The 27208-nt window shown below is 38.5% G+C and overlaps 2 protein-coding genes and 1 non-coding gene across 3 annotated transcripts; 1 reads left to right on the top strand and 2 right to left on the bottom strand.

Annotated features, from left to right (window-relative positions):
• Nucleotides 1–6251: 6251 nt before the first annotated feature.
• On the bottom strand, nucleotides 6252–11437 carry LOC148323524 (interleukin-7 receptor subunit alpha-like). The gene is made up of 8 exons (XM_088315329.1): nucleotides 11308–11437; nucleotides 10157–10280; nucleotides 9895–10049; nucleotides 9156–9307; nucleotides 8932–9088; nucleotides 8766–8868; nucleotides 8625–8697; nucleotides 6252–8088 (listed from the first exon to the last, which is right to left on the bottom strand). The coding sequence occupies exons 1-8, from the start codon at nucleotides 11420–11422 to the stop codon at nucleotides 7729–7731; spliced, it is 1239 nt and encodes a 412-aa protein (XP_088171455.1). The 5' UTR covers nucleotides 11423–11437; the 3' UTR covers nucleotides 6252–7728.
• A 6235-nt stretch (nucleotides 11438–17672) lies between these two features.
• trnar-ucg (transfer RNA arginine (anticodon UCG)) lies at nucleotides 17673–17745 on the bottom strand. The gene has a single exon. It is a non-coding gene; the product is annotated as a tRNA-Arg (tRNA).
• A 5583-nt stretch (nucleotides 17746–23328) lies between these two features.
• On the top strand, nucleotides 23329–25722 carry LOC148323522 (uncharacterized). The gene is made up of 3 exons (XM_088315421.1): nucleotides 23329–23534; nucleotides 24163–24335; nucleotides 24993–25722. The coding sequence occupies exons 1-3, from the start codon at nucleotides 23384–23386 to the stop codon at nucleotides 25446–25448; spliced, it is 780 nt and encodes a 259-aa protein (XP_088171547.1). The 5' UTR covers nucleotides 23329–23383; the 3' UTR covers nucleotides 25449–25722.
• Nucleotides 25723–27208: the final 1486 nt, after the last annotated feature.

Here is a 27208-nt window from a genome sequence, read left to right as displayed (position 1 = left end):
AAAAAAGTCATTCAGAGGGGCCACGCTGTTGTGTAACTCCTGCCGGTCAAGCGTATCCCTTGCCACGTTATTACTAGCCCGCCTTGAACTGCAATAGACCAGACTGAGAGGAAAGAGGCTGTGAGTCGGCCTCTGCTCTGTATTATATGAAAAATCAGATTGTGAAGTCGAGAAAGATGAAGCTTTTTTTATATTATAATACATCCTACAGCCTGCATCCCAATGGCCTGTTTCCTTTGACATGCTAAAAGATGATTCTCTTACAATGGGACAGCCTGGAGAAAAATTGAGAGGATGCCAACAGCATGTGGTTTGATGCTGACTGTTCAAGAGTGCCATCTAGTGTTTATAAGATGAATTAATGGCTGAGGTAGTGGCACAGCGCCCAGGTTCATTAATAAATGTGCTGAGAAAAAGCAGGAACTCAAATCCAACTCCATTTTGAGTCCCAGAATAATTGTAAAATGTTAAGACTGTGATGGGAATGTACTTAATAAAATATTTTGGATTTTCTTGCCCTCCACCCATACTATTTATTCCATTAGTTGAAATGTGCCGTGAAAAAAACCACCACTCTCCACATCCATCACTAATCATTATTGCATCTTAGCGTAATTGCCCTCTCCCTGTTGCGCGTGCACACTTGGCGGGGCCCCTCAATGCCATCATTTCTATGCTGGGACAAGAAAGTGAGTGAGAGTGAGAGAGAGAGAGATATGCATAGCCAGCTCCTTTCTGCCACCAATCAAATTACTTGACCCAGCCGCAATACATCACTGCCAGACTGTTTATTAAACAAAAAGCCATGATTAAATTATTAATGACAAAGATTAATTAAGACTCCGTGCAACACGCACACATCAGGGAGATGGGCGTGCGCACACACACACACACACCCATGCAGGCAAGCAAACACTCATAGAAAAGAACACTTTCATCTTTGCCACACATTTCAAACATGCACACATGTGATTTGACGTCATGTTTAAGTTGATTTGACATCCGTGTCAAGAGGCGTAGCCATCAAGCAGAGTTCAATGCAACATGCCAAAGAGCTTGTCACCAAACTCGGTGGGTTTGTTTATCGAGGTGCTAATGCTTCTCTAATGGTGTACTTGGGGTAGCATCTGGTGCAGTGAGGGGCCAAATGCCGCTGTGGGTGAGGTGAATTATTTCCTTAATACTCTCGATCGGTTTATATAATCCAATATATCCAGTATTGTATTCTTGATTTATTTTCTAATTATACATTATTATTCCATCTGAGCATTTGCTGTAGCATTTATCATCACCCAGCGCACACTGAGCGATGCGGTTGAACCTGACTGAAGTAGACCATCGTCAAAGTAACATACGCATGGAGACTCTCTGCCGCACACCAAGCAATTGAATACCACATATCTACTGACGTGCTGCAGAAAAATAAAAAAAATAATTTATTTATATATATATATATATATATATATATATATATATGCCTCATCCTCTGTAATTTTTGTCCTCTTTATGACAAAGAATCTTACACACCTCTCAACGTGGCGCATACTGATTAGAATTATGTTTAATCCAAAAGAAGTTATAATAAATACTTTTTACAATGTTTCCCCATTTTCTGACGTGCTACAGATCAAACCAGCAACTGAACCACGTTTGTGAATTTTCAGCACTGTCAATTTGAAATTCTGTCCTGTTTTTGGATCAACACGGATGGAAATTTGGATAGAATGTTTGTTTTTTTTTTTTCATCTGATTGAAGAGGACGCGATGGAAAGATGAAAGATGCCCTACCGCTTCTTTGTATTCATGTAGGCCATCTCAAGGAACAATGGAGAGCCTCCACGGTGGCCTCCGCGGTCTTACTGCACACCACACTTGATGATCATCCAGATCTACGGCTTGTGATCGCTCCCGCGGTGAATCACTAGACACCGGACATAAAAATACACACGCCATAAAAGAGCAGTAATGTGTGCGCGCGTATGTAAAAGAGAGCGAGTATATTTGCATTTTGTGCGTGAAGGTGGGTGTTTATGAGGAAAGGCAAGCTCAATGGGCCAAACAAACCACTCAGCACATTATAGCCGAGAGCACTAAATTACTGTGACAACAAAGGCCGTAAAGGCTTGTATGGCGCTGTAAACCACCGAAATCATTAGCACAGCTGCTTAATTGCCTGACCGAGCCTATCCTGACGCTCGGATACTTTCTTTGACTCCATGTTCTGCACTTGTGCGTCGTAGCACGGCCACAAACAAACAAATGGAGGCTGCGAACACCGGCGCCCTCCCCAAAGAGGGCCATAAAGACGCGTGATGGATGGAAAGCCAAGCTTGTTCAGCGGAATCAGTCAAGGAGACGAGGGAGCGTTGCGATGACGCCGTTTGTTCCGAAACAAATTCATCACGCCGTAATTAGTCTGCAACGCAACAATACCGCCGTCTCTTTATTACTTATTACTATTTTTTTTGGGAGTTGATACTAATGTCGTGGAAGCCAAGGTGAAGTAGACCGGTCAGTGATGTTACTAAGATAACCGAACTTTTTTGCAACGTGGACCATTTTCAAATGAAGACATATTTTTATAGATCGGCATAGAAATTAAGATAACGGCAATAATTTCAGTATAAAATGGTTTCACATAAATATATATTTACGGATGGACATCGAAACAAATGATTAATATTACAACTTACCGGTTCGTTGAGTGTAGTTGTTTGAATTCGTGTTAGCCCTGCGGTGGTTTGCTTTCAACAAGCCAGTTTGTAGTCCATAAACTAGTGTGTTAAGACAAGACATCGTAGACAGTCTGAAAAAAATTAAAAATGAGTGAATATGTGCACAAAAACAAAATTAAAAAGAGTATTAGTTTAAACAATACAAATACTGTCTTTGTAGCATATTAAGTGGAATAGATTAAAATAATTTGCAATGACCCAACTTCTTTGGAATCTCGGCTGTGTAAACAGATCTACAGGTAAGTTTGATGCCACAAATGCAAACTGATAATGAAAATGACTTTTTCTCCCTTTTCTCCCACATTCATGGTTAAATAAACGTTCCCCCATTTTCAACATTACCCATCATTGGCACGTCCATACGATGAACCGTAAAGAGCAACGTGTTGACAGGACGTACAACGCAGTTTCCTTTGGTGCGCAACCAGAACCTAGAACAACAGAGTCAAGCACATGGACAAACAACAGAAATTATTTCCATATGCCTCACAGTGGTCATATGTGTGTATGTGTGAGCTTATATATGGATGTGTGTGTGTGTGTGTGTGTGTGCGTGTGATTTAATATGAGTCCCACGCTCATGTAAGGCATCTGTCATACAACTTTCTCCACTTTGTATGGTTTTCCCATAAGGGAGCGAGAAGAGTAGGCTGTCAGCCATATTCACACAGTATCACGTGACCTATAAATCAGCAGAACAGCAATCGCTAAGTGAAGATATTATAGAATGTTTTGTAACATTCATAAGGTGACAAAGACATAACCAAATATTAAGTGGCTTAACCCAAGAACAACTTCAAATGGGCATGATTGTTTAACTAATTTACACCGTTAGTGGCATATAACAATAGAGAAATTATAGTTCCGATAATACATTTGGGAGATTTTGAAATTGTGGTAAAAGAAAGAGGTTCAAGTTCAATAACCTTCCAGAACACAAATAAACCCAATATATATCATTTGTACATGCATAGTAGTTTCGGGTAGGAGTGTGATTTTATCATTTTAACAACATGATAAATGTTTCATGGGAACATCCTTGCAAGGAGACCTATTCATCATTAAAATAATATCATAAAAACTTTAGCCATGAAGTTGTGAACAAAAACATAAGCCGCGGTGAGAATGTCCTTATCCTTGGCGATGATAAAGAGGTTATTCTGACTATAAAATTCGTATATGTTGAGGTACACTTTGCTTGTTAGGCCTATAAAAGTCATAATTTACAAGCGTCAGCTGAGCTTGCAAATTTTGTTGGTGCGTGTCATAACACCCAGTGCAATTTGCATTTTAGGAAGAAAATGTCCTGTGATAGTACTTCAGTAAAATTCAGTCAAAAGCACTTTAACACCATAAATGTGTTAGAAAGACATTTACACATTTATTCCCATGTACTCTGGCTTTCCAAAGGTATTCAAACACAAAAAAATACAAACACAGGTATTTAAAATATGTAAAAGAGAGAAAATGATGAGATATCAAGTATAAGTGTGTACCATGCAACGTCATCACGCAGTAAACAAATACTTTTTCCAACCTAACAAAATTATTATCTCACAAAATACACTTGCGTCGCATTCTGAAGTTACGAAAACAGCTGATAAAAGAGAATTGTGACGTTCAATAACCTCTAATTAGCAAGCAGGAAGTTGCGTGAGTTTGTAGTCTCTTCTTCTTTTAAATGTGCAGGACGCAATGTTGAAAAATAGTGTGTTGTTCCCCAGTGGCAGAAAGTGGAATTACACCCACACCGGGTTATCACTGGGCAAAAAAAAAAAAAAACAATCTACAAAATAGCAAAATAGTTCGCCTAACCCGGAACCCCCACCACACACACACTTGATGCAAGTTAATGCATCGTTGTTGCATTTTTTTTTATTGTTATTGAATATAAAATATTAATAACTTATAAATCCACTGACCGATCAAGCAGTATTATGACTCCCCACACAGAAGTAAAAGACATATTCGGACTAACATTCAATAAATCCTTCGTGTGATTTGCATTTGAATGTGTGACACGTGTGCTGCTAAAAGTTGTTGCCTTGTGTCATGTCAGCCATTTTTGAGCCAGTCAGCACTAATGCGGGCACTAAAGCATAATGAGTAATGAAAGGGCATCAATAACAGCCATGGGTGACATAGCGTTTAATAATAACCGCCATCAGCAGAGAAGCGATGAGAAAGGAAAAAGGGACTTGAGGATGGATGGTGACTGAGGAGTAAAGGAAGGGATAGTTCAAAACATGATGGGGACAGTGCTAAGCACTTTTGTAAAGGAACTGGATGGTGCGACAAGTGCTTATTACTTTTCACCTTGTAGCAGTTGAACCAAATTGGCCCTTCTTTGTTCAAATATATCACATTTAATTGTGAGCAACGTGTTGTTGCTCTTGTTTGTTTGAGATCCAGATGATTTGTGAGCCACAATATTACCTTTCAGGGTTACGGGAGCCTCTGTTTATCCTCCCTGTTTAAACAACAAGTTACGACACAGCGCCAAGACTCCAGGGAGCAACAAATAATTCTTCTAATTTGTCACGGACACAAAACATGTTCTTTTATTTTTATGTATGTTTAGAGCAGCGCAGGCAACCAGTGGCTGCAGAAGCTTTAATTCCTTCTTCAGTGGCTCTCTGTGACTATGAAAAAAATATATAACAAATTAATTTCAACCTGTTTTGATTTTAGTTCATTCTGCTTTTGAAGATGATGATGATCTATTAATATTAAAATGAACCAATTTAATTTTTTGTCGCTGAAAATATGTCACAGCCACTGATGTGGACATGCTAGGATTTATTGTACTGTTCCAACACCCAAAATGTCCAAGAAATGTTTCTAAAGAAAACAGCAAGTTTAATGCTACGGGCTACATGAACAATATTCAACACAAACTTGATTGATAATTGACCGCATCCTCCATAAGCAATAAAATTATTAGAACACAGAGGGAGATGCAATTTTTGCTGTTCATTTTTTGGTTCGTTGCATGTGGGTGACTTCTCTTTAATTTAAAAAATACGGAGAGGAGTCAAATAGAACAATTTATTTGAAAGTAAACTTCAACCAAGTGTCTTTTTCCGGGTTGTTCAAATGCAGAAAAACAATGTTGCCTTTTCTGATTCCATTTGACAAATCAAAGAGATCAAGTCAATACCTGCATTTCTTCAAAATAATATTTGACCACTGTGCAAATTTTTTGCCTGTCTCTTGAGGATTAGAGAGGAGAGAAATCTTGAGCCCTACAGAGGTTAGAGTGTTTTGACAACGCAATGATGTATGAAACTTAAAACTAAAATGAATCATCACGTAAATTCCAGTCATTTCTGAGATGATTCACTAAATTTCTTGGTGACAGACGTCAGAGAACACGCAAATGTTTCCACAGACACACTTGGTTATTTTTTCTGTATTTATTGGCAAAAAGTGACCAACTTCCCGCAGCTTTACTTTGCCCACGAAGACTGTTAACATCTTAAACCCATTTCACAGAACGCACACGGCGGTAAAAATGGTATTTCTTTTAATAACTTTGAGTGCAACTTTGACTGGTCTTTGTTCTTTTTTTTTTTTTAAACATAAACTTACTTTCTCATATATACATAAATACAATGTTGTAGAGATATGGTCAAGTCAAAAACAAAGTCACACAGGACCAAAAACCTTGTGTGTTTTTTAAAAAAAAATATTTGTAATAAATTTTAAAAAAAGACAAAAGAATTCATTGATTCATCTTAATGCTTTCATTTACAATCCATTTTAACCACCCCCTTACATTATTTATTATTTTAACTTGATATTTTCAATCCTCGTGAGGAAATCAAACCAAAAAGCCCATTTTCAAAACCGCAGAATGGCAGATTTAAACACCCAACAAATAACTACAAATATTTATTACATCAAAAGATGAGATATCATCAGCAGCATCGACACGAACAAAACAAAGAAAGTAAAAGTTGATCGCTGCATAAACATGAGTTATAAGTTACAGCTTTGAGCAAATGCGATTGCTGCCGCAACACATCCTGTTCCATACGTCCACATCCTGTCCCATCAATAAGAATAATAACAAAACTGTCAGAAATAATGAAGCATGAAGAAGCATGCTGAAATACCTTCACAATATAGCAGCGTTGCAAACATCCTCCAACACCTCACAAATACTCCCAATGTCTCGTCATCTCGCCCTGCTACAAAGTCACACTTCAAAAAAAAAAAAACATACAATACATTTAGGATCAAAACCTCAGAAACATGACATCTCTTATTTCCGCGAAATGATGATGTAGCCCAGTTCATATTTGTGTCATGATCACGGGGGAAGTTCATAACAGATGGAAACCGATACTCTCAGACATTTGTGTGTATTTTGCGGCCCATTCAGGCTGTTTAAGATCTGGGTCAGCTGTAGACCAAAGAACGTACAGAATGTGGTTAAGGATACCCAGCATTGATGCCCCCTGACAATCAGGCTGAGTGACGGCGTGACGGAATATCACTCGTGCCTGCGTGGGTTTTCTCCGGGTTCTTCAGTTTACCTCCCACATGCATGGTTGTTTAACTGGACACTTGAGCTTGATTTTTGTCAAATAAAAAATCCCCCAAAGATGCAATTTATACTCCAGAGCCACGAAATTTTTTTTCTCTTCTTAGAGATGCATTTTGGGGCAATTTATAGTTCGAAAAATATGGTGGGCATTACTTTCAAATTGGACACGTATGGTAGCTAAAAATAGTCATTTCCATAGATTTAACAATGTCAAAATCTATTATTTCCCGTCACAAGTTGCAAACCACATTGCCCAACAAGCATCGCAAGGATTTGATGCCATAATTGTATGGCGAGCTGACGGTGGCGACAAAAAAGTCCGCTCAACATTTATGCACTGATAAAGCAACGACCTCCTCTTCCCAGCAGCCACCTTCAAGTCTTACATGAAGACAGTTTCCATTTGGCGGTTTGACTGATTGTAGTTCCTCCATTTTTGTCCTACTTGACCTGGAAGAAACTGGACATGGTGACATAATCCTTCTCCTTCAGATGTGCTCCAAACACACGAGATGTGGCGTCTCCCGGACCCGGTGCAGCAGTCGCCACAAGCGGTGAACTGGCGCTCTGAAGGCTGTCACCTCCATCGGAGCAGCTGCTGGTGCGCGACATGGAGAGCTCCAGTTCTTCCGTGCTGGTGCTGCAATCGGAGTTTTGCGTGGAACAGGGATAATTGGCCGGAGTAACGTCATTGGCTGCACAATGGATCGCGAGGACTCTTTCCCGCTCAAGTGTTTCCACCACCGGGTAGATTTTAAGCGTACTGAATTCCTCCGGTTTTAAGTGGAGTAGAAGGGAAACCTGAAAGCAAAAGAAGACAAAAGATGTTTGCCAAAACTGTGATTCAGGACAAAAAAAATGATATACGAGCTGCAACAGACTATAAGCCGCAGTTTTCTATGTCGAATTATTTTTTTTACTGTGAATGCACATAAAGGTACATACACAAATAGTTAAAAAAGTGCCTTTTAACACGGCAACAACTTTGCTAATTAAAAAAGAACAGACCAAAGAGAAGAAGAAAAAAAATCGAGATTTATTTAGCGTATTTTCTGAACTATAGAGCGCCCCTACTGGTGAAAAACAAAATCCACAGAAAAGCCGCACCGTTGTATTAGCTGCATGGTTCAAAATCGAGGAAAAGAGTAGCGGATTATATTCCGGATAATATGGCACACTCTACTAAGAAGCATTCAAAGTTGAAAACTTTGACCGTGAGAATGACGCAATATCCAGCAATCGAGAAACAATGACATTGAAACCTGATTAGTCAGAAACAAGGTGCATGAAACCACGAAAGACCTGGCAGGTTTTGTGTTTCTCCAAGTAGAACTCACTTTATTGGGTTTGCAGTTGTGCACCAGTGCGGGTTTAGGCTGTGGAATGCTGGGCCACATGTAAGAAAATATTCTGTGGAAAAATAGCATTTGTTCATTTGTGAAAGTATGACTCAGATTCAGAGATTTAGAGATTCCTACTTTTTTTTCCAGAAGAACCCAAAGCTGGAAGTCAGCAGCGCCAAAGAGAGGATACACACGATGAGCTTCCTCACTTTCTCTCTCTCGTGACTTTGTGTGCGGGCTGTGGATCGGTGGAAGGCAGTTATTGTCTGGCGACTTACGAAGTACGCGGAACTTTTCTCACCGTCAGGAATGGAGAAAGTCAACGCGTTGCTCCATTCGCTCCAGCTCCCCTTGAGAGAAATGAAGGGTATCGCTCGCACTTTGACGTGATACTTCAAGTTTTTACGCAGGTGCTCCGTGGCGATGGCCATCGTATCTGACGCCGACACATTTTGAATCTGCGAGTGAGACGTGCAATACGTTGATGAATGCATACCGAGCATGAACACATTCATCCACTCTTACCATTTTCGTGCCGGAGGTCCAAATGACGAGCTGAAAAAGCTGATTTTCAACTTTTAGGTAGTCCTTCAGGTAAGGAGTCCGAATGTGAAACACAGCCTGATTTGACTCACGCTTCACGGTTACGTTGTACACCTCGGGACTTCGTGGTTTAACTGCAAGGACACCAAACACAACCAAGTCAGGATCTGAAAGTCAATTTAGTTTAGAAGTAGAGATGATGAAGAGACATTGCTTTGAGACGTGTAACATTCACACTAGACGAGATTTGAGGGAGTTTAGAATGGTTGCTTTTAAGTAGGAGTTGACGTGGTTCTTTGATGTAATACGTTGCTTCATCTTCAGGTTAATGGAAAGGTCGATTTTTGTAGTTGTAATCTCAGTTTAGTTGGGAATTGTGCAAAACGTTAAAAACACGATTTAAAAAAATTGTTACATTGATCAATAAGTATTGGTCGCATCGTGCGGAATTCACTAATCACAAATAAAACACAGCGATCTGCCCAATTTGAAAAATTGCTTTCATATCGCTCATAAATTTTCAGTTTCACTTTCAAATTAAAATATTCAACACGGACATTAAATCAAACATGAATGCATATCAAATAAAATGTGATTATAGTTCATGTGAATTTCATGCCGTTTTTCCACACAATTGTGTAAATATATTTTCAAATGAAAAATAAACATGACCACAAAAAGACATTGAACAGGTCCAAGTGATGATCTTATGAAATGTTACCGATTTTCTTCAGTTGGACTGTTTTGCTGATGGTGGCGCCCCCTTTCAGGTGGATTGTCAGTTTGAGATTTGCCAGGGGGTTCAGTTCGACAGAGGTGACCGAATCTCCCCACCCTTTCAGGCATCTTGATTTGTTTAGTTGCAGGTTAGTGAAACTGGAAGCAAAAAAATAAATAAATAAATAAAATGACGACGACGTCCACGATTGTATGAGAACAAAGTGACAGTGAGAGTCAGTGACAGTTTCATCCAAAATATTTACCACACAGTCATCGACATCACGCCGTCATCCTCATCTTCGTCATCCTCGCTCCTGCTTCCAGTTAGTTTGCAGGTTAAACTACTTTCTACTGTGGTGATGTCGGAGGTGCAGATAATTCTGGACTCTGGAAAATGGGCAGAAAGGACTTTAAAGAAAGTGGTCAGGAGATTAACACCAGGTACAGAGAGAAACGTTTCGTAGCCCTCACACATTAACAACAATTGAAGTATCATTTGTAAGGTATTTATTTTCAAGAAGAAAAAAATAGAAATTCATTTTTTTTTTTTAGAAAAAGAAATATGTGATGATATGAGAGTAAGGTCGTATGTATTTTCTTTCATTAAAATAGTTGTGATATCTGAAATCGTAATTTTGTGAAAATGAAGGTGTATTTTTCCAACATAAACATTAAAAGTTGAACAAGGGGAAAAAGTCCAACAAGGGAATTTATCAAATTTCAACTTCCTTATTTTAATATTGTGCTAATTATTCTGGAACAGACGTGTGTGTGTGTGAGTGTGTGTGATGTGCAAGGTTCCAGACTAACATTTTTTTACAAAGAGAACAGTGGCCTCTAGAATTTAAAATTTTAGAGGCGCGATTAGAAAATTAGGGGCACACACACAAAAAAAATAAATAAATAAGTTTGTCGGCAGCAAAAAATATCAAAGAATTTAAAAAAATAAATTATGTCTTGGCTAGACAAGTTCGTTGCATTGTCTCAAATTTCAGTCTGGAGCCCTGATGACGTGTATTTGAAAAAAAAAAACTTTTTACAGGGATATTTTTATCGGCATTCCGCCCCATAGCTATTGTTGGTATGCGCATTTCAAAATTATGAAACATAATTTATTGCACATTTATGTTAATATTTAGTTTATGAATAAAATAAAAACACATTGAACAACATTATCATGGATAAATTGTGCAAGATTATCAAGTCTATCAAATTATCATACTTTAGACAACTTTACAATTATAATCAAACACCAATCCGAACCGACATCAGCCAAAACATCACATCAGTAACACTTTGATCACTTTTTTTCTAATTACGTCAACACCCCATCTCTGTTTCATTTTTCCAAAACCACAAAGTGAAGTGAGACAGCATGAGTTAAGAAGTGCAAATGTCTCATTGCTGGCCTCACCCAGGTCAGTGTCTCCATCGCCACTCTGAGCCAGACAAGCCACTGGCAGAAACAAAAGCATCGGCAGCATTGGCAGCAGCAGCGGCGGCTCGGCCATCCGGCAGCCAAACAGCATCTCATCTGCCGTCTTCTTGTTTTCAAATGACTTAACTGCAGCTGACAGCTCTTCTCGTCAGAGAGGAATGGGGGGGGGGGTCGGAGGGGGCGTTGAGCGGCTCACAGCGAGGAAGGCTTCACATTGCACACAGGATGTTCAAAACATCAGATGGCAGTCGAGTTGGAAATTGAGATGTCATGGTGTTTTGACTTGCGAGTTGAATTTTTTTCTGTGACTATGCTCGTGATGAACGACACTCGGATTTCAAGGCATTTTTTTTACCATTTTTACACAGCTTTGTTGTACCTTCTGCCAGCTGATGGAAGAGCATTTCATTGGTCTGCCCGTTACTACATATCGCTGGCGCAGACAGATAACCAAGGGTGTATTTTTAAATAAGGAATGAAGATTTTCTGACAAACTATATGAAATTAGATAATTTCTCATTGTGCGTAATAATAATAATAATAATAATAATAATAATAATAATAATAGTAATAATAATAATAATAATAATAATAATAATAATAATAATAATAATATGTAACATATTCAATGTCACATATTTAATAATATTTATTATTAAAGTGTTAGGTTCCGCAACAGGTGGATTTTATTTAAATGTCATCGCTATAAATTACAACGCATGGTAAAAACTTAAAAACTTGAAAAAAAATGAAGATGTTGTAAAATCCTAGTGTTCTAGAAAAAAATACTTTAAAAATCAGTGCCAAAAATGTGTTTAAGGCAGTGCTTCTCAATTATTTACTATTACGCCCCCCTAGCAAGAAGAAAAACAATTTGCGCCCTCCTATCACCACCCACTCTCCGTCGCAACTATAAATAATAGCATTTTCGCTGCAAAACAAACCTACACCGTAAAGAGTTAATCCTCGCTGTGCACAATAGGCAATGAGCACCACTGCCAACTAGTGGAGTGGATGTGCAATTACACTTTATTGTAGAACGGCGGAAAAAAAAGTTCCCCAGGGTCACACGCGCCCCCCTCAGCATCGCACCGCGCTGGGTGAAGTGTGAAACAATCCCAAACTTCAGACATTCTCTGCATTTTATGCAATCTTTACCATCGTGCCATCTTATTTTTACACATAGTGGTGAGTTGGTCTACAGTAGAGATCTCGCTTCCTTTTTTTTTTGTGGTTATTCTATTAGTCATTTTCAGCCAGTCAGTTCTGGAAAAAAATTTACATTTAGTGACATACTCCTTTTTGATATGATTGAACAGTACACTAAAATATGTAGTGTGTTCATCAGCTATGTTAGGATTAGTTAGCTTATTTAGCTAAACGCAGTGTCAAGGTCACAAAGCTTGAGAGCATTGTTGGCGCGTAAAAGACAATTGAAAAGTTTCCAATTGACAGTCTTCGATCAGTACTGAATGTTGCACGTCTCTACGAAAGCACCTGATTGTTTTCCGACTGGCTGTTCTGTTGTCGTCATCTTCGAAATGTAAACTATCCACTGGCAAGGATGTGCAGAAAAGGCGACGGCCTCAAGTTTGGTTACCTCGGTTACCACGGTTTCCTGGACCCGGTGCTTAATGTAATTTCGCTCAACATTGACAGTATACAGAGCGATGTGCTAGAAAATGATTGCGCAACAACCTTTGCTTGTTTACGTAGGATCATGTTTGATGTGTTCTGAAACTGCCCAAGATTGTGTTAATTGATAGATTAGTTATACAATTTTGTGCCGGACACCTGCTCAAAATCAAAAGGAAATTAAAGGGGAGCTGAACCTTTTACAAGTTTACATTATCCAACTGCGAAAAGAATAATTGATTAAAAAAAAAAAAAAACATTATTTGGTTTCATTTGATTTGGGGGAGGGTTTGGAGCCGGTAACTTTGACATTCATTGTCTGCCACCTGTTTTCCAAAGTGATCCAAATTTGAGAAAAAGTGAAAATACAGTAAACACATCTTGCTTTTTTTGTGGAAAAAAAAGACATCTAAAGGAATATAGTTTAATGCAAAGTAAACAGACTCCAGAAACTCGCCCCCGCCAAACCACATGCCTGAGGTTTGTATCTCAGCACAGCATCGCAAAACATCTTCAGCTGTGGTTTTAGCGTTTAGTTGCCTCCCTCCCCTGCATTGATAGGAATCTGATGAGCCACCTGTTCATAATACTTGCTGCATTTCTCGTGGCCTCGGCAGGCTGAGACGGACGAATCGCAGGCGTGCGGGGTGAATCGAGGAATCCGGGACCAAGAATATGAATTTTGGAAATGCAGCTTCTTGAAATATTACAATATTTATGTCACGTGGCGGTAGGTCGGAGTAGGTCGTTATTTGTGCAGTATCAGTGGCTGATTACTGGTATACACTGACCAGGAATCGGACCCGCGTCGTCTGCGTGAAAGGCAGCAGCATGTACTCGAAGTCGACCACTACGCTACCAATGCAGATATAGTAAATACCACAAATCTCTCCGATCTCAGATTCAGTACACAGAGGGGAAAACTGCCAACTTGTCCTGAAGACACGTCCTTCATTGCACAGAGGTGGGAGTAATTCACATATGCGCTAGTCAAATGAAAGCCTCAAGCCCCAAAAGTAAAGAAAAAAAAAGATTTGAATTATGACTCGCTCAAAGGAAAAGTCAACCCCAAATTTTTCTTGCGCCCCCGCTAGTCTAAACATGACATTCTGATGAATATTGTGTTTGCGGAATATAAATTAAAAACAAAATCCACCCGATTTTTCTTTATTTCAAGGGGAGACTATTTTGTCACTCATTGTCGACTGAAAATGACAACACAGTTGCTCGGGGCTCAGATAACGACCAATCACGGCTCACCTGTTTGCTGCAGCTGACCTCTGATGAGATTATTCTATGAGACAGAGGTGGGGGTAATTTACATATGCGCAAGTCAAATAAAAAACGAAAAAAATGACTTGATTTATGACTTGCTTATAGGGACAGTCAACACCAAATGTTTTTTTCATTAGATTAATCAAAACACGACATTCTGATAAATATTGTGTTTGTGGAGTAGAATCCACCCATTTTTCTCTATTTCAAGAGGCGGCCATTTTGTCACTGTCGACTGAAAATGACATCACAGTTGCTCAGGGCTCAGGTAACGACCATTCAGGGCTCAGGTAACGACCATTCACCTGACTGAAGTTGAGACATTTCACTTTACTTCTGAAAGAATTTGAACTTTTTGTTACTTATTGACCGTTATCTGAGTAACTCTGATGTCGTTTTCAGTTGACAGAAAGTGACAAAATGGCCGCCATGCTGAGACTGATAAAAACAGATGTAATATCAATCACAATATGAAGTTTAGACTAGAGGGGATGCACAGAACATATTATTGTAAAGATGATTTTGGGGTTGACATCCCATTTAACTCATAAAATAAAGTTAAATGGGGATTCGACTTGAATTGCTTGAATTTTGCCAGATTGTAAAAAAAAAAAAAAAAAGAAGTTGAACTCGGAATTTCAAGGCAACAAACTTCAATAAAATTCTAAGTTAGGCAATTCAACAAAATATTTAAAGTTTTGCTATTGCAAAAAAAAAATTTTTCTCACATTTCACGAAAAAGACAGAACTAACTGCCCGTTGCATTGCCACCAACATAAAGATAGAATTAAAAACAACTCAGCAAACTGTTTTGGAGCAAACAACTTGCTTGCTTTGTTCCAACTTGAATTAATGTTTTAGCCCAAATAAATACAAATTGTTTTTTTTACAATGCACAATGACTTGGGACTTGCTTGAAACTTGAAGGTTGAGACCTAAGCCTTACTTATGACTTGTATATACATTTTGTGGCTTACTCCCACCTCAGTTAGAGTAAAACATATAAACATAATGAACGCGATCAATCAGCAACAAAAACTGTCCCTGACCTAAACCCTATTGAGATTTCTACTTCACAGCACTCTCTTTCACTGACTCCTCTGCTATCTAATTGTTCTAGAAGCAACTGAGTAGACTTTAAATGTAGCCGCGTCTAGATGTGGAGCTGCATCCTGTTCTGCCTGGCGTTCAGTCCTATTTCAGTCAGCTATCATTGTTGACGTCTATACCGTAAAACCGCTACGTTAACTCGCACAGTGATGCGTTTTAGGAGAAGCCACACCAAACTGAGCGAGCCTTTGAAGTTGCCACTCAGACAGCCACATGGACGTCGCGTTGCTGCGTGGGGCTATGTGTGAAAACGACTTCCTGCACCCCCCCGTGCTTGTTTCTGCTCGTCTAAGTGGAACTTGGTTCTCCTCAAACGTGCGAGCAGCTTCACCATCCTCGTCACCACATCCTCTTGCTTAATTTGTCTTTTATTTAAACTCACCACTTGCTGACGTGTACTTTGCTGCTGGATGATTTTACAGTAATGCTGCTCTGGTGCTCTGCTTTTTCCTGTAATTTGGTGTTTGTAAAGGCTAAAGTGATGACTGTAATTGGCTATTTTAAAGAAGACATAGCGTTCAAGATTGAGTCATCAAGCTGCTGATTCTTTTGTCTTAAACCTCGAGGCGCCATATTCAGCTTTGATATCACTATTTCAAAATCTTGAATATGCTTAGAGATAAAGGCATACTGTAAATGTTGCATGGTGCAACATTTTAGTTAAGAGCGTTAAATGGTGAGAAGAAACTTCACAACATGCTTGAAGCTATTTATTGCTCTACAAGTTGTTTGAAAATAAAACAAAGCGAATTACATAACAAAACTTGGGAAAGTCTGATAGCTCAATGCTAACACACAATGCAGACCTCCATAGAGGGGCTAACAAAAATAGCATTGATGTATGTGCACATGCATACAGTCTTTGTCTTAAAAAAAAAAAAGATTAATATTACTGCAGCTTACACCATCAATTAGATGTGAAACTCTTCTTCGTGTATTATGAATTTTGTATAACACTGCCCCCTGGTGGCCAAGGCATACACATTAGAGGGAGCAGAATCTCAATGGGTCGTGAACCATGAAGTCACCACACTACCATAATTTCAGAAAGTTTTTATGAAGCACAGATTCATATTTTTATACCTGATGGAAGGATGGACGCTCCAAAACCCAACTATTTGGAAAGAATTTTTTAAAAGGTAATTTTTCCACATTATATCCTCTATATAACTAAAATGATGAGGGGGCTTTTTCCTGCGGCAGTTAGGCAATTTATAAACAGGGACCTTGATTACCAAGATTTCTTTTTTTAGCAACTTGCTTCAACATTATTTGATCTAAATCAAAACTGCAGGTGTGAATGGCTCTGTCACCGACGGCAGTTTGCCTCATATAATTAAAGTGTCACAATACCACAAAAAAGGGAGGAGCCGATGCGTCGTTTTAATCAGTCAAAGGACAACCAATGAAAATCCATATATTTACAGTGTACCACTTATCGCATTCAGAGTAACGGCGGAGGAATTGGAAACAATCACAGCTGATTAAGGGTGAAAGGCAAACAGACAATTGACATATTTTACGTTAACTTGGGTGATGAATTGGAAGCAGCAGAAAAATATTTGGAGCTTAACAGCACATACCTCGGGTCAAAACTTTCTAATATGTCCATCAATCACCGCTTTTTCAGTATGGAAAATAACGGGCGCTATGTCTTTGGCAATCTGCAGCACGATTCACTCGACAATTACCTTCCACCTTTCTTTTACCGGAGGCAAAAAAAAAATATTCAACAAATCATCATGACATAAAAATCTAATGATAATTGAAAACTGATACAACGCTACGTGAGACTAAGACGTAAAAACGGAAGGTGGAGAAACGTGTCAAAACAAGTGTTGGGCAGAAGAGTGAATTAGTGGATGAGGCGTTAGCACTGTTGTCTCACAGCGGGGTTCTTAACAACCTGAGTGACAGGTAAACCACGGACGCCGTGTGAAGCAGCTGCTAACTCAGACAGTTGGCACGAGCGGCCCCCGTCGTGGGAATCCTCCCCCACATACGTTCTCACCCCCTGCCAGCTCTTAAGCGTCCCACCAACAGGATACAAGAGCTCGTAGTCATCATTTGGGACGACAGGATGCTGCCAAATTTAAATAGATTCAATATCTTGGCCTAATATAGCTACATAAAGGTAACCAAAATATTTGAAAAAAAAATGTGGTGTATCAAATTTCTGCATTACAAGTATAGTGCCAAAAGTCAGGTAGTAAGTATATTTGAAATACTCGAGTCAAGTATTATCGCGTGTACGAGTGTTTCTGAAGATTATGCTGTAATGTCAACGACTAAAGAATAAGCAATAGGGTGAAAGTTAAAGACGACCATGAAGGGACTCGAAACCTCAATCTTCTGATCCGAAGTCAGACGCCTTATCCGTTAGGCCACACAGTCACACAATTCATTCAGACTGGGTCTTATTTTTGGTAATTCCCTCCCTACGTTTGTCCATGCACAAGCCATGTAATTTGCCCCAAACAAAATTTACTGTACATTTGTGTCCTGCTGATAGATTCTTTTTTTATTGGAATAAACTGAGTCAGTTTAAGATCCCCCAAAATCGATTAATTTGAAAAAAAAAAAAAGGCGGTTTCAATCTGACTTTTGTCGAATGTACAGGCCGAAACAAATACCATTTAACAATAGACATCCATTCGGTTCGTACCCCGCAGATTCTTTTTGTGCAGCCAATAACTCTATTTTGTAATTCTACTGTTGACCACTAGATGGCGACAATCTATTTAGTTTGAGACTGTAAGATTGAAAGAAGAAAATTGAAAAACAGGAAGTATTTCAAGCTTCAGCCAGTTGAAAATTATTGAACGCCAACCTCTGTAATCCTGCTTTTTACACTAACAGTGATTGTTCATTTTAGAATGCTCACCTATGGCCATTTTGATGTGTATTTTAAGATAATAAATTGAGTTTGTTATTTTGGAGGAAAAAGTGGGTTTTGTTTGTGTGAAATAAAACTCAGCCTTTATTCGCTGGATGTTGGAGCGATATATAATTTAATATATCATAAAGATTGCCTATTGCCAGGAGGCTGTGATGAAGTGTGTGAGATTATTGCTTCAGGCAATCTGATGTCAAAATTCCTGTTGATAAAGAGGCAAATCACTGAAAAGTAATAAGTCTCAGGGTGCTGCTTTCATAATTTAAAAAAGATAAATTTATGACATTCTGAATGAGTTTTTCAGCTTGACAGCCCTGCAGATCATTTTTGGAAATAATATGCAGCTAAAACAATCTGATTAGGAGTGCCTACCTTCAGTGGGTTTTGCATTTCACAATTGCGCACTTGTAAATGCTGAATGTACTGCTTTCATACAATTGAACGTTTTAACTTGAGTTGTTTTATGGCGGTGTATGATACCGTGGAAGAAAAAAATGCATGTGTTTGCATTGGGAGTGGTTTTCTCTACACTGCTAATGAGGTCCCATTGTGTTGGATTGAATTTAATTTCTGCAAGGAGAGTAGAACAACAGGCTGGGGAAATATTAATTAAGAAGAAAGACACTTATGTGTCGCCAGTCTGTCACTTTGCTGACTGACTTTGTTGGCCGTTATTCAAGGTAGGCATTGTGTGCTCAGCAACTGTGATGCAGGAGAGGAAAAAAATAAATAAATAAATAATATATATATATATATATATATATATATATATATATATATATATATATATATATATATATATATATATATATATATATATATATATATATATATATATATATATTATATATATATATAGATATATATATATAATATATATATATAGTCAAATACATAATGACAGCATTAAATAGAATGCAAATAATGAAACTGTTTTTGCTTCAATTCAATTGACATTGTGCTGCTTTTTCTGATGTGCACACTTGGGGGCAGTATAACACAGACACAAAGACATTCCCAACTAATCATTGCTAAAAAAAAAAAAATAATAGTATAAAAAATCAAGTTATAACACATCAACACCGATTTGTGATTATGAAGACGCTAAAAGTGCCACTTTTTCCCCTTAAAATGACATGACAACTATTCCTGACATCTTAATTTTGAGCACAGTTATTCTTAAATGTACTTGTTGGTATTTTACAAAAAAATTGTTAATGTCATCGTTTGGGCGAAGGGTAATCCTGCATTAGTGGTCGTTTCGCCATTTTTATTGCCAAGACTTTTTTTCTCCCCCTTGCTCTCATCTGGCTTTCTGCACCATCCCTCCACCCGCAGCCGCCATCATACATCAGCCTGCATCGGCCACGCTTTCCTTCTTTTCCTCCCTCCCTCCCTCCCTTTCGACGACATATTATTACTCACACTCGCCATCCATCCACTCAGATCCCTCCCACTCGTGCACTTTTTCATTACTCTTTATCATCCCGGCATCTCTATTTCGCCACACCCTGTGCTGCATTCCTCTGTGTGAATTATTCCTTCCATTTATTAATTTTCCTCTTTCATGCAAACACACATGCGACACGTCAACCTGCGCATCCTCACTCTCATGGTTAAAGCCACAGCATTCTTATTTTAAAAAAAAAAAAAAAAAACGCCATACTTGCTCTTTGTTTAGTCTCTCGACAGCACAACGATGCTCAGTGTGATACGCTAGCGATATGTGTGCACCCTCTAGTGGTATGTGAAAGAATCACTAAAATACATACTTTTTTTTTTTTAGGTACAGTTCAGTTGTTTTTATCCTTACACTATGTTTGCATTTCATTTATTAGAACTGCTTGTTTTCAAATATTTACTTCGGGACATTTTTTTTATTTAACTTTTACCTGCAATATGTTTTAATTGAATCATTAGTGAAGAACGTTTTTTTTTTTTTTTATTCAAGCACAGTGTTTGTGTTCAAACTGTATAATTTTACAGTGACATATAATAATGTTAACTATATTTTTATCGGAGGTCTGCACATCAGTAGTACGTACTTAAACGCAATATATATATATATATATAAAAACAGGCATATTTTGCTGCTTTATTCTTTTTCCATAAACAGAATATTATTCAGTATACCACGTTTAGAATACTGCCGCAGAAAAAATATTATTAGAAGGAACATTTTTGACTTGACTTCCCCTTTAAAGGGCACATATCATGGAAAACTGCCTTTTTTAATGGCTTGCTTACAAATAGTTTGGTCTCTGCGGTGTCTAACGAGTATGAAACTGAATGACCACATAAATCTTGAACAGCGATACCTTGACTTTTACGTTGTATTCCTGTTGCTCCACCCCAGGACATCATTGTAACAAAAGCCATAAATGCCGTTGGTCCAGCACTTTATGGGGCTGGACCCTGAAACCATTATGCTAAACTCTTTTGAATAATGAAAAAATGCATAATATAGCCCTTGATACAGCATGAGCTCAGCTATGATATTTTAGGCAGAGGCCATAAACAAATCCAGATGATATATTCATCTGTGCTTATGGTCCACACATCACATTTGTCCTCCCCCTCTTGCTCTCTCCACATATCCATTGACCCCCCCCCTCCATCTTGTGTTGCATATGAGCCAGTGGCAATCCAATGATCACTTTAAGCAGGTCGTATGTATGCATGGGGGCTCACGAAACTATTCTGCAGCGCATAGCTACCCTCTGCAGTATGTGCAATGTGATCCTGCACTGACTGTAATATTTACCACATTATCATGTGCCACAATGAGTGAGTGAGTGCCAAAGCTTCATGGCCAAGTGTGTGTATTTTATGTGTACGGATGTTTTATTACCAACTCAGGAACCTTGTAGGGTTAAATTAAAATTTTATGTGGAACAGCGACATGCACTCAAGACATATATAAGCAGGTGAGTGTCAATATAGCTTGAAAGCTTCGTTTATTTTGGTAGTTCAATTCAAAAAGTGGAACTTTTTATATAGACTCGCGACACATCTATATGTATAATAATACCATCATTTATGACACCATGGCTGGACAAATAATACAGAAACACACTTACACAGTACTGAGCAAGTGTTGGACAACCTAGCTTCTCTTGAAAGGTCCGTCTTGAAATTGGCCTCGCAAGTGTATCTTCGATTAATCCACACTTTTCCCTCCTTCGACCATTATGGCTTAATAAAAAGCAAGAATATGTTTGCGATTTTCCAACTGTCGCCAGTTACGACTTTCGGTTGTGTTGATTCCGCATAGTGCTGCCCCCTCACGAGTGAGTATCCAATCACAAGTCGTGCTCATCACCTTCAGCGTATGGCGAGCGAGAAGGCTCAATGTTACCAACTCGTGATCTGATTGGCTATCGCAACTGTCTATCAAATCTGAAAGTCCCTTCACGATGACAGAAGAGATGCCCGCACAATTGCTACTGAAGGCCTCGGAAAGAATAGTGCGGCTACTGGTATTGTGAAACCTGCTTGGCAACACGAGCTAGAGTAATTCTAATTAGATAAAAACTCTAACCTAAAAATACAATGCTAGGATATAATATGACATAAATGTAAAGAATATGATTATTTTTTTGAGGATATATGATTTGAGAGATATGCGCTTTGAACAATCTAAATATGTCATAAGATAGAAATTAGTTTGAAATTTGACTTGAATTTGAAAGAGATTTTTCTGTGTTTAAGGATAAGTGTACATGAATATTTGAATTTCACTTTTTTAATTTAACAACTGGAAGGAACTTTTCCATATAATTTGTACAGCAATGTTTCCTGGTGCTTTGCGACAAAAAACAATTTAATCAGGGGAATACCATGAAGTCAAATGCTGGAATTTGCATTCTGTCTTTTGTGGAGTGGAGCCAGGCACTTAGCTCTACCTCATATGGTGAATGAAGAATGCAGCACAAATTAAAAGGGGGAGACACTTGCGCTGGGGTCAACCACTGCACATATACAATAAATGGCCACCCCTTTTAAATGTCTTATGCCGCTATACCACAAAATTAGGTCTAATGATATTCAATACAAAACGTTTGCCTTGCCAAAGAGAAATAATGATAATTAATTTACCACTATGCTTACTTTTTTGTGGTTAACATGTACGAATTTAACAGAGTCACGCTCAGAAGTGTTTCTAATTATTTGGATGCCCCTCGCATGTAGCTAAATAAGGTAAAAAAAGAAATGGAAACATCTCACAATATGATGCAGGAACATTGGACACAACTTTAAACTGAAACCACAAAAGTAAGCAATTGATTATTTTTCAATGTCAATCAAACTCAACATGATTATTACATTAATCTGTAAAAGCAGGAGTACTGTATTTCTCTTGCTTTGGAGCTCACTAGATTGTCACTGATAATGGATACCCTTTGAAACACATTTTATGCAGTAAATCATCTATGGCAGCTGGGCATAAGAAATGTTCCTTAAAAGCTCCCTTTTAGTTTACACAGAATGATCACATCATTCTGAGCTTCTCTGTGCTATCAAATAGTGCCACCTATGGGTTGAAAAAGTGTTGAAGGCTGATGGACCAGGCCTCAAGTGGAGTAACTGAAATATGTTATGTGCCACCCACTGAAGTCAGGCATTTTTTGCAGTTTCTTCTAAATGCATCTAACATCAATATTGAAACCTCCCCCGCCGCACTAGCTCAAAAATAATGATGTGTTTTGAAATGGTATTAGCAATTTCCTGTTATGGTGACAAGTCAATCAACATGACGATCCAGCCCCATCTCAGTGATGATTTGTGACTGACTGAATGATTGGAGTGAGGTTGGGTCTTGCCCTCTTTACGTTTCTTACTACTACGTTTCAACTCTATAGTGGGAGGTCCCTACTTTTGAGCAATGTTTGTATTGATAAGATTTTTTTAAATGTTACTCTTTGAACTTATATTTTGTCCAGTAAATAAATGATCCTAGACTGCAACCCAGTGTCGTAGATGACGCATTAATTGTAACTTAGTCACACTCCAGTCCGGAAGGTGGCAGTAATTCACCAGAATGCTGCTTGCAAACCAACGTTCGAATCATACACGAAGAAGAAGAGGAACCCCCCCCCCCTCCCCGTCACGGAAGTGCTCGTTTCCACAACAAAAATGTCGATCTGGACGGAAGAGAGAGAGGAAGAATTGATTGCATTATGGCGCGCAAGGCCGTGTTTGTATGACTGTAGTGCCAAAGGATACACGAATAAAGTCATTAAGAGGGATGCGTTGATGTCGATGGCGTCGGCGCTTGATTCATCGGGTAATTATGGTTCCTGTTTTGGTTATTAAACGGTATTGAACCTTGAATATACGTCACATGGTAGTTCCAAGGGCTTCTAAAGTATTTTTTCTGATAAAACCACTGAATTTCTCTTCATGTTTTACAACTACGACAACGCCGTCGCCTCTTGATTACGTCACCCTCGCGTCTCATGCTCCTGGCAAAGATACTTATTTCATTCATTCATTTATTCATTCATTATCTTATCCGCTTCTCCTCAAAAGGGTCGCGGGGGTGCTGGAGCCTCATCATCAAGATAATTTCACTGAACACGCATAACTACACAATAAACATAATTGTCCATTCAACTCTTACCATAATAATAGCTTAAATCCAATACAGTGTCTATTAAGGGACCAGAGGACACTTAACTTATCCGATCACATTGTGAGCGTATTGCCTTATAAGTGGCTGCGCTAAAATGAAGTAAAATACATTTCATTATATTTTTGAATAATTTGCAGATATGTACAAACGTGGGTTGATTTTACAAATGCTCTATATTTTAATAAAGTCTACTCGTGTGTGTGTGTGTGTGTAATTGTGTAATATATGGTTTTGTTTTTGGTTTGTGCGTTTACATGTATTGAATGTTGTTTCTTCTCAGTACTTGAAATTACCAGACGGCTACATTCCTTTCGAACACAGTATGCAAGACTGTGGAAAGTCCAGCTGAGAGGCAACGCTGTCAAAAAGCGGACAATCCGACAACAATGGTTCATCAAACATTTGGCATTCCTTTCATGTCATATGAAGAAACCAAGAGGATCAAATTTGGATGTGAGTATTGCTATATAAATCATTAATGTATTTAATTTGTTTGCCATAACAATGTGAAAAAGTCAAACATTAAAGTTCAGTTGTCAAATACTGTTCCCGCTATAACACGTTTTATCATTTGCAACACTGCTATTTTGTTTTTAATGTTTTTTGTTGAACACTATACCGTATGGGACAAAGCACTATTAAATTGGACAGTGCTCTGGCCCAACTAAAGGAAGCTACACCCGTCATGTCAACATCGTTCCTTGGCAACAAATGTCACCAAAGCAATCATTTTATATTAGATGGGGCTCTAGCCTCAGCACAAAAACAGTGAATTGATTCCCAAAAATTCTGCAAAACAGGCAAACTGGCAACTATTCTGAGCGTAACCTGAAGTATTTGTTAGAAAAGCACAAGCTATATCTTAATTTTTTTCCACCAGACAGTATATGGCAAGATTTGTACATTTTTTCGTTTTTCTTCTTATACTCCTGTACAGGTTATACCAGTAGTCAAGGTAAAGAGGCACTGCAAAATGTGACGTGTGTCGTGTTCAATAAGTATTTGCATGAAAGGAAAGCGTGATGTAAATGTTTAAAACTGAGGTACGGAAGTTACTGTGGCGTTTGTTACCAGCACCATTGCACCTGAAGAAACATGTTCCTATTTCAGATTAAAATTGAGGAAAACGGTGATATCCATCAAATTCTGAATGAGACGGAATCCGTGAAGGCGGCAATTGAGTCAATGAAGGTGGAGACGGAATTGATGAAGGCAGACTCGGACGTGTCAGCAGGGATCATTTCAGAAGAAGCAGAAATCGAAGCGACAAGAGTGAAACGTGACACCGGAAAAAGGGAAGCTCAAGAAGAAATCGCGCTGGATTTTCTCAAGTCAGTTAAGAAGACTCTGGAGATGGACAAAAAAGATGATGAACTTGAAATCTTCGGTAAAAACATTGTATTCAAACTGAGGAAGATACAAGATCCGTGGACTTTAGTTGTAGTCCAGAATGAAATTGAGCAGGCGTGTTTTCGCGGCATTATGGCGAGTCAGCCAAATCAAGCAGTCACCGACACAGCAAACAACAATAATCATGAAGCATTTTCACACACATTAAACCTATGATGTTTTTAACTTTTTATGGATTCCCTGAAATGTCATGTTTTCTAATCTTTTCATCCAAGTCATTTCATTCTCAGGACATTGAATTGATCGCAATGTCCATTTCAGGAAAAATATATCTGTATGCAAACCCTAAAAAGTCAGTGCCATAATATGTCCCTTTCAAGCCTTGAGATGTTTTATTTTACAAGTGGTTCACTATTTTTTAGGATTATTTGAACGTTTTAATGTGACTTTACTTACTGGACAATTAATAAATGTTTTATGATGGGTATAATCTATGTTCATTCTTTTCTATGAGAAAATGGTATCCTCAAGCCACACATTCAGGTTGATCTAGTGCTGCAGTGTCCAAGTCCAGTCCTTGAGGGCCCCTATTGCAGCTTTGTTTTTCTCACTATTTTAAACCGTTAGTCCCAGAATAGAACATGTTCAAAATAGGTAACAATACCACCTTTAAAGTGGTCCAACTTTATATGGGGGGAAAAAATGTGCCTTACTGCAGACCTTGAGAACAGAAAATCGTGAAATACAACCACACCCAGTAACAGATCTTCTAATGACAGGCGCTGCAACCATTTTTCAAGTCCAATCATTGGTCGTAAAATGTATGATGACATGCAGCTGTAATAAAGGTGAAACACGGACGCGTATAAATTGAATTATTAATCACGGCAGGGCGCTTTTCTTAGAAACAAATTGAGGGAATTCCAATGAATGACGGTAAACTACAAAGTTTGAGAGGTTTATGTAAGGCTTTGACAGATTGATGCTTCACGACTACCGTCACAACTACTTTCTATCTTGTATGTGATTTCCCCTATTGTTGTATTCTCACACCTCCCCGCCCCACATCACACAATACTGCATTCACAGTATCACAATGAACCAGGCCATCAAGAAAGAGGCTGATTCGTCATCCCAAAGCCATCCTACTTGTTGATAACCATCTGAAATGATCCAGACATTCAAAGGATGTCGCCACCCTCATTGATTGCCGATGACAGCTAAGAAGTATGGCATCGTTCTCATTGATCAGCAATGACAGCGCTTAAGAAATTATATCATCCACATTGATTGACCATATTTAGAGTACGTGGCAATAAATGTACCGATATGTTGTAGATCACCGTTTGAGTTCTCTCAGATTTCCTATAGATCATCTGAATGTGTTTGCGGTTGTGTTCTGTTGGACAGTGACCCCTGTTACTAGCGTCACTTGAGCGCCATCTTGTGCCCATGAAAGATACGTCACTCATGTCATGTTTTTGGTCTTTTACAGATGTACACTATCATCATTTGATAACAAGTTCACCATGCTAATTCAATAAAAATACTGGCTTTACTGCAAGCTAAATTCTGAGTTGAAAAATCAAGTGAACTAGCAAGAGGTCCCGTGCGAGCAAAACAACTTTTAAAATGCTAAATTATTTAATGCCATCAGAAAAACATACACTTTGCTTGTGTGTGGTCTTTAAGATTACACAGAACATTTGAATGCCAGATCTAGTATTTTTTTTTCTTTTTTTGGGGGGGGGGGGGTTGGCAAAAGTCAGTATAAAGTATGGATACCCGCTTTGAAGTTTAAAAAAAAACTCTCGAAAAGAACAACAAAACAAAACTCAAATAAAGTCCTGGAAAAAGTTAATTAAAAGTAATAGTTCAAGGTCATCCCATGAAATTTAACGAAGCGGCACATAAATCTGAGGCCTCTCAAATCGCTCAACTATACCACATCCAATATGGCTACGGCAATGACGCAC

The sequence above is a fragment of the Idiotropiscis lumnitzeri genome, chromosome 14, assembly GCF_059441095.1.
Source record: "Idiotropiscis lumnitzeri isolate Australia: NSW breed Sydney's pygmy pipehorse chromosome 14, RoL_Ilum_1.0, whole genome shotgun sequence".
Taxonomy (NCBI): domain Eukaryota; kingdom Metazoa; phylum Chordata; class Actinopteri; order Syngnathiformes; family Syngnathidae; genus Idiotropiscis; species Idiotropiscis lumnitzeri.
Note: the sequence above shows the minus strand (reverse complement) of the source record. Positions and strands in the feature narration are given on the sequence as shown.